General features: G+C 35.3%; 2 protein-coding genes across 6 annotated transcripts; both read left to right on the plus strand.

Moving 5' to 3' along the window:
* On the plus strand, nt 1–4,108 carry LOC148788210 (uncharacterized). Of its 5 annotated transcripts, none has more exons than XM_088880427.1 (4): nt 1–432; nt 2,606–2,747; nt 2,860–2,987; nt 3,591–4,108. In XM_088880427.1, the coding sequence occupies exons 1-4, from the start codon at nt 356–358 to the stop codon at nt 3,637–3,639; spliced, it is 396 nt and encodes a 131-aa protein (XP_088736553.1). In that variant the 5' UTR covers nt 1–355; the 3' UTR covers nt 3,640–4,108. The 5 variants fall into 5 exon arrangements, 3 of the variants coding, with proteins under 3 accessions (XP_088736553.1, XP_088736554.1, XP_088736555.1); XM_088880428.1 differs by having other exon boundaries at nt 28–432; nt 2,863–2,987; nt 3,591–4,093; XM_088880429.1 differs by lacking the exon at nt 1–432 and adding an exon at nt 1,180–1,611 and having other exon boundaries at nt 3,591–4,103.
* Nucleotides 4,109–6,888: 2,780 nt separating this feature from the next.
* LOC105161816 (cytochrome P450 94C1) lies at nt 6,889–8,747 on the plus strand. Its single transcript, XM_011079629.3, has one exon. It carries the CDS (start codon nt 7,033–7,035, stop codon nt 8,563–8,565), a length of 1,533 nt encoding a protein of 510 aa, XP_011077931.2. The 5' UTR covers nt 6,889–7,032; the 3' UTR covers nt 8,566–8,747.

Genomic DNA, 8,747 nt, shown 5'->3' on the forward strand with positions numbered 1-8,747 from the left:
TGCTGTTCCAGAACTAATACGTAAGATCGTCTCTTTGCACGTCTTATCCCTCACGTGCTCCATGTAATAGCTGCAAATGCTTTAATTTGGGCTCTGATCAAACATCAGTTCGGGCCTGAATTCTACATTTTAAATAGAATCTTGGATCTTTACTCACATCTATTCGGGCCTGGTTGTCTGTGTCTAAGATTTGCCAAGACCAGGTTCATCTTTCGTATAGATTCTTGGACCCAGAACACTGGTCAGATGAATCAAGAACTCAGGCTTGTCCGATCAAATTTTGGGTGCCCGAATAACTACCAGTTCTTGTATTTTTCTTAATTCTTGTCCATTTACAATCGATAAAGCTCTAGGCATGGAAGTTTTAGTTGTATGCTGGCACGAAGGTTCTACTTTTGCAATCGAAAGCTCCAGCCATGGGCATTTGTTTGTGTATGATTTTGCCTTTTCGTTTGGACAATTTAGTGCTGACATGAACCTTTGTCTCTTCAGTCTATGCATATCTCTTACTCTTAGCATTTCCGCACGTTAATAATCCTGTATAAATTTGGATAATGAAGTGCTGTTCAAAATCTTGATTTGTGGGTGTGAGAGTTCCAAGAAAAAGATGAGACATTTTCTGTTTGTATTCTACTTTTGTCCATGTGCAGGTAGTCTCACAGATCTGGTCCCTTAATCTGACTCGAAAAGTGTTGGTTAACAATTGAAGTGGATGAAGCTTTTGTTGGAGTGGGTTGTTGTGTGTTTGTTTTACTATCACTGACCATAGTAAGAGCAATTTGATTAGCTTTTCAATTCAAATAGGGGTCAAATGATAGTGTTTTAAGTTTTTCCAGATTCTTTTGGTGGGAATTTCATCCACACTGATCACTGTTCCTGTGTTTGAGGAAGTTCATATGGAGCTAATTTGTTTCTTTTTACTTCAAGATTTTCATGTTGAGGAATGCTTTTGAGTAGATTAAGGATCTGTCTGGATTCACAAGAACAGGACATCTATTTTGGCCAAAATATAAAAAGGTTAGAAAGAGGGAAAAGTCTTCTTATGCTTTCAATGTGTTTGGTGATACATCAAATAGTTCATGAAAAATTGGGACTGAGTGCTGTTCAGATAACCTTTAAGCAATGAGGATGTGATGACAAGTAAGAGCTGCTGAATTTTATTCTTTTCTGTCTTCTCATTCTTATGTACAACTCCATGATGCTACTATGTACTAAGACATTAGGAAGCCATAATTCTCCAAACATTTAAATGAAGGCCCACTAAAAACTCAAGATTGATGAAAATCCAAACCTGCCGTGATAATGTTCACTTCTCATCGTCCACGTGTCTGTCGTTGTCTTCCTGATGTAACATTTATAGCTCAGGATCATATATGCATGAAGGAAAAAAGAAGTATAGGATATGAACAAAACTAGACAACTTCCACATGCAAAGAACAGTTAAAATGATTGATTGTCGATAATCTTGCATGGGCAAAAGTTGCTTATTTTTTTTCCTTAAAGCATTGATTGGTTATAGTTTGTACATCATGACCAACTTCAGAGCAAACCTTGAGTTCACCAATCAATGGCAAAATATATGTTCTGAGCAAGATCTGGTTGCCAAATGAGGTTTATAGACTTTTAGCATATGTAACAAAGAGGCTTTAACTGCTGCAAGTTATCTATATTTACTCGTTTCATTCATTTTAAACTTTTTCCTTTACTTCTGCAATGCTGTTTACCGCAGTTTTTAGTTAATTCATTTCCGTTGATAGTCTGGTCTCAATAAATGTTGATGTGCTTTTATCTGTACGTTTTTGGTGAAATACTTTCCCTGCTACTATGGGCACTTTGATTTTATGCTTCTATTCAAGATGGATGGAATTATACTAAGGAAGAACGGAAGCACTAGGGAAATGATTCACATGTAAAACACCTTTTGTTGGAATGAGACTTATAATTAGACGTTTTAGAATGAAGGTGGTATGCTTGTAACAAGTTGATTAGACACCAACCACGAAAGGGGGTAGGCACTATCTGAATTAGGTTCCTCTAAGAGTCAGAGAGAATCAAATCACTTGGCATCCAGTCAAACACTATGCTTTTATGTGGTGTTGTGCTGATGATTAATAGTAGAAAACAAGCATTTAGTGGGGGACAGTCTGTTTGGAGGGCAAAAGTTTGTTCTATACGAACTAATGAAGCTGATTGCGGATTGGAAATACAAAATTCCATCACGTGCATGTTAACGCGAGTGTTAGAGAATACGTCGTGCCCCGTTCCTTGGGACATGATCAGTAGAAGCTTCTATTAATGGCCTCTCCTTTAGATTGAAGAAAACATGAAATTTACTCAAACCATTAAAATGAAGTGGAAGTTTTTCTTTCTTACACAGGCAAGTTACTAGAATCTGTCAAGTTGCAGCTGCCGTCAACAACCTCCACTAATCCATTAGAAAAGAACTTATATATATATATATATATATTACTATGCAATGAGCATCAATGATAGTAGTCCATTCTTGAATATCTTATAAAATTACACATTCAGGACCTCGTGTCCGTTGATGTGGATATATTTATTATAGTAGCTTGAAGAATAGCTGTTATTTGTTGGTTTACAGGAATTGGATACGAGTGGATATCATATCTGCAGAAGATGCTGGCTACTTCTTTCCATCAAAAGCTGCAAAAATTAGCTCAACAGGCTTGCAGCTTATCTTCTTTGTCCTCAAGCATATGGCCGTGTTGCTAGCAACCCTTCAGGCACGATACCGAAATAGAAAACTTTCTTTTTTTAACTTGGCTCTGGACCATAATTATTTGGCATCATTGAACTTGACCAGAATATGTAAATGTAACATGTTATATGTTTCAGCAGGACATGGCCGCTGTAGGGACGGGCTCCACAAAGATTCACCACGTGCTTTGCCGAGCTATTCTCATGTCCCACCTTCTGTATTCACTTTCGTTTCCTGCATCATCAGCAGCTTCTCGTTGTGAAAGGTATCGGTCCCCATAGCCAGTTGTTCATGTTTTTAAATTGTTCCATCATCAGACTGATGGAACCAGCATATTTTATTCGAATTCTCTTCACACAAGGATAAAGTTATATTATTTCATGCTTGCATGATCAAAATCTGACAAAGAAAGTTTGACATATGATTCATGAACAACTATTAATTTTGTCATTTTTGTGCTTCTTCCTGTGACTTCCTTTACACCTCCTCCTCACCCCTCTGCTCACCGTAGCGTTGTTTAATATTTGGATGTGACATCATCTGCTTTATATAAGTTATCTGATGGTCAGTTATGAAATGTGTGATCGATTGAGTTGATTAATCCAGCTTATTGGATTAAAGATTACTTTTAGAGACACTTCACATGAACCTGTTGATGTATGGCCCTCCTTCAATCCTTGGAGTCAATCTTGTACCAACTTTTCTGTGATTAAGGATGATTAGTGGAACTAATCCTATGTTAATGATTGTAATTAGTCCACTCGACCCGCTATTAATCACTATTTCCATCATCCCACATTGGTTAGTGGATCGACTTTTCATTTGGTGCGTTGCTTAATTATCTGCTTTATCTCCATCGTGATTCCAGCCCGCAAGTCGAAACAGGAAAACAGCACAAATGGTCGAGTACTGCTTAATCAAGAAGTCTTACATTCGATTCTCACTATGATTAACAGTAACTCAGCCTTGCTTGAACACTAGGTGAAAGAGATCAAAGTACGATGATTCTTGTCTATGAATATGTTTTATGTACTTTACCAAACGATACGTTTTTACACGTTGACACCAAAATGCAATTCAGGTACGACATATTATGATGCGAATACCAAATATATGAATGATTGTTAGACGCATTTATACAAAACATCGAGTGTAGCATCGAGAAGTGCAGACATCATAGTAACTTGAAACTAAGAAAAAAACGGGAGGAGAAGAATCAAAGAGCACAACATAACGTGTTGTCAAAAACGTTTGAGAGTCAAAGGATGATGGAAAAAGAGGTGGTTGCTTTATATATGTTTTGATTGATTTGGGGGTGGCCGGCCAACCATGTCTCACGAGTGCCCATCGTATGTAGGACAACGTTTGCCCATCGTTAAGATTTTATGAAATTATACGTAGATTTTATATAGTTTTAAAAATTATATTTAGTTAATATTTATATTCATTTGATAAATTAATTGACCTATTACTGATTTTATAAGATAAATCTTTTCTAATCAAACTACTGTTACACATTTTTACAAAATAATGTACGTAAGAAGGTATAAATTATTTTGTAGTCTGACTGAACCCGAATCCCATTTGATATAATAATTGTTTGGCTAACATTTAAATTTTCCGGAAAAAGGAAATAAAAACATGGAAATGATTTGGATAAGGAAATCCGACCACTTGATTCATTAGTCAAGCTCTATATACCTAAAAAAAGATTAGTCAAATTTTATAGAATTTTCTTATATCAATGAAAAAAAAATTAATAAAAATTTATATTTATCATCTATTAACTTATTACTGGCTTTTACAAATCAAATAAATTTACTTCTCACATGCATTAGCATGTGTCGAAATAAGAGTAGTTTGACTAGAAAAAATTTATTTAACTTACAATAAATCAATCATGGATAAATATGAAATTTCGTTATGTTTTTTTTATTGATTTCAAAAAAAAATTGTAATTAATGTAAGGAGAAACTAAAACTAGCACAATTAATTTTTTTCCCCTTAAAAAGCATAATTTACTGCATCTATATTTTTCAATACAATAAAATAGTCAAATAAATAAAAGAAATAAAAATTACTATATATATAAATTAATATTATTTAATAGTGTAAGAAGAGCGACGTGTGTGGATAACAACAAGCAGGCAACGTGGCGAGTTTATCAGCAACGTCCAACTATTCACCCACCTCCCCACCCATGCAATCAATATAGACTTACCTGCAACATCCCTTTTGCAGGTCATTCATTATATATATATATATTAATTATTGTTGTACGTAATTTTTTAATATTTAAAAATTTGAGAAAATAAAGTAGTAAGGTGGAGAAAAAATATATAATTATAAAATAAAATTACTATTATGGGTAATTTTTTAAGAATACAATAAATAAAAAGATAAAAATAGATAAATAAAAAATCGGTACGATCAATAGATTTTCTTTTAGGATAGTATAGATGTTTAAATAAATTTACCAAAAATAAATTTTATTTAATAAAGTGAATAATTAATTAAAGTGTTCATTCATCATCAATACGTGGCTTCATCATTTACAAATATTATTTTTCTTCAACCTTAAGGAAGAACTATATATACATATCTATATATGTATGTATACACTAAATATGTATTTTAAGTGTAATCCCAATTTTTATATTGTTTGATCCCCTTTACCAAAAATTGCTTTTGGAATTAAATTTTTCCAAGAAAATCCCTCCTGAAATTATTTTTTATTTAATTATCACTATATTCGTTAAATTAATTCACTTGATATGAGGTTAATTTTAAAATTTAACTGTACTTTAGAGTTGTATAATTATTTTATTGAAATTATAAATTTAAACGCCATAATTATTTTTTTCTAAAATCAATTGTTCCAAAATTCATTATCTCATGTTATATTATGTGTGTAAAGAAATTAATTGTATCCTCAATTTGAGATTGGTATTCATTTTTTGAAAAATTGGCATTTATTATCTCGTAATTTAGGATCTTTACACTCTTGATTAATTGGTTATGAATTCTCATTTTTTAATTTTAAAAATAACAACATTTGATTTCATGACCCTTTTTTTTATTATATATTTAACGAAAAAAGCCGCATGATAATATATGTATAATGAAAAAATAAAAAAGTTGTTATTTTTCCTTTTTCAGTATATATAAAAAAACACAAAAATTACACGATTGATTAACGTGTATATGTATGTAAAAGTGAATACTAAATACATAATATTCGTACGATCTTATTATATTCAAATGAATACTTTAATCAGATTCGTATCGACTTTCATATAAATATATATATGCATATATATAGATGAGTGTACAATTCCTGGTCATACGTACTTAGGAAGGGACAAATTAAACATAGGTAACAACATTAATCAGTGACCGTACCTCAAATAATTAAAATCAATTATTCACAGACTATAGTAATTAATTAGCAAGTCGTGGGAGCATGATAACGTGTCCAACCACCTGTAGGTACAGTGTGTGGGCGAGTTTGTCCGATATTCTACACAGCGGTTGGTATATATAATGGGAAAGCATAATCGCACGTGTCTGAATCTGTACAAAAAACTTCAGTTCATTAAGGTAATAAGAATGACGTCTCTCTCCTCTGTTGTCTCTAATTAATCCTCTCTCTCATCCCACGCCTTATTCATGCTTTTTTTCTTCTTTCATTTTCTATCACTTAATTACTTCATATTTACATGTATATACTCTCTCTCACTAACTTTTATGTTGGTCTAACGCTGTCACCCTAAATCCACCCTTATCACTATTTTCTTTTATATTTAATACGTTGTTGGAAATCGGGGATCTATGTTGTCAGTGAAATTTAAATTCGTGAGTAGTTAGATTATTATTTATTAATTAATAAATTATATACGTACAACATAGGAGAAAATTTGACTTAAATTAAATTAGTCGATTTTGAATAAATTATTATATGGTAAATACAATATACTTGTCATCAAATTGCTTTACAACAAATATATTATATTTGTAATTTATTTGATTTGACCAAACTTATTTTGGATAAAAAATCTCCTACAACATGGATATATATAAATGTACATAGGTCTATATCCTCATGTGAACATATGTACTCTTTTCAATTAACTGAAAAAACAAAAACAATAGTTGATAAAGACTAGATTCCTTTTCTTTTCCTTTTGATTATATGTATTGTTATTACATATATATATATATATAGTCCCAGTGGTCTTCGTTTCCTTGTTCTTATATCCTTTGATTTTTTTGATTTCTTTCTTATCTTAATTATTTCATAATTTTTGTCCATGGAGTCTGCATCTTCTTGGCTTCATCAGTCTTTTCATGACTCCTGGATTATCGTCCTGTTTTTGCCTCTAATCATCATCAGCGTCTTGCACGTTCTCCACTTGTTGAGATTGAGGGTTTGGTGTACCTGCGACATCTGCCAATCATACATTGAATCCCGGTGGGCTGTCCAGTTCCCTAATCTTTGTGATTGGTACGCTCACCTTCTTCGAAATTCCCCCACTCGGACCATCCATATCCACGTTCTTAACAACACCATCACAGCCAATCCCGACAACGTTGAGTACATGCTGAAAACCAGGTTCGATAATTTCCCGAAAGGGAAGCCCTTTTCCGCAATCTTGGGTGATTTCTTGGGCCGGGGAATATTCAACGTTGATGGTGATTCCTGGAGATTTCAGCGGAAAATGGCTAGTCTTGAACTGGGTCGGGTCTCAATCGGGGCTTTTGCATTTGAAGTCGTCCATCAAGAAATCGATCGCAGGTTAATACCCCTGATGGAATCGGTTTCCGGGGGGGAAGAAGTTCTGGATTTACAAGATGTTTTTCGACGATTTTCCTTCGACTGTATTTGTAGATTTTCATTCGGGCTGGACCCCAAGTGTTTGGAACTGTCGCTGCCCCTATCTGAATTTGCAGTCTCATTCGATTTAGCGTCGAAGCTTTCGGCTGAGAGAGCCATGACGGCTTCCCCACTCGTTTGGAAGATCAAAAGACTGTTGAACATCGGCAGCGAGAGAAAAATCCGGCGGGCCATCAAGATTATCAACGTGTTAGCTCATGAGGTCATCAGGCAACGGCGAAAGTTCGGGTTTTCCGATCAGAAAGACCTTCTGTCGAGATTCATGAGCAGTATCAGTGACGATAAGTATCTCAGAGACATAGTCATAAGCTTCCTCCTGGCGGGCCGTGACACGGTGGCTTCCGCCCTGACAACTTTTTTCTGGCTGGTGTCGCGCCACCCGGAAGTGGAGGCCGCCATATTACACGAGGCCAACATGGTGATCGGGCCCGACGAGACGCTCACCAGCCATGAACAAATGCGGGAGCTCCACTACTTGCATGCATCAGTCTACGAGAGCATGAGACTGTATCCACCGATCCAGTTCGATTCAAAATTTTGCTCGGAGGACGATGTTTTGCCCGACGGGAGTTTTGTGAAGAGGGGCACTAGAGTTACTTATCACCCCTACGCAATGGGAAGAATGGAAGAGATTTGGGGACCAGATTGCTCCGAGTTCAGGCCCGAAAGATGGCTGAGAGATGGCGTTTTCTGGCCCGAAAAGCCTTTCAAATACCCGGTATTCCAGGCTGGGATTAGGGTCTGTTTGGGGAAAGAGATGGCGCTAGTGGAGCTGAAAAGTGTAGCAATCACACTGTTGAGACGATATCGTCTCGAATTAGCCCATCCCCAGCCCACTCCTCGCTTCTCACCCGGGCTGACCGCAACCTATCGCGACGGCTTACGGGCCCGGATTCATCCTCGACAAGTAATTGCATCATCGTATCAATTGGCAGAACAGGAAAAATGATTATATATTATACGGGCGGGGCTATCTAATCCTGGCATATCTATATGTATGTTCTTTTTACGGACGTGGAGGTCCTGTTGGGCTGCATATTGTATGTGCAGATATAGATAGAACACCATAATATGATGGATGTTGAACTATGAATGACTTTGACAATTATAATGGAAATTAATGTTATTACA

This window comes from Sesamum indicum, linkage group LG5, assembly GCF_026168435.1.
Source record: "Sesamum indicum cultivar Baizhima isolate 11 linkage group LG5, ASM2616843v1, whole genome shotgun sequence".
NCBI classification, from domain to species: domain Eukaryota; kingdom Viridiplantae; phylum Streptophyta; class Magnoliopsida; order Lamiales; family Pedaliaceae; genus Sesamum; species Sesamum indicum.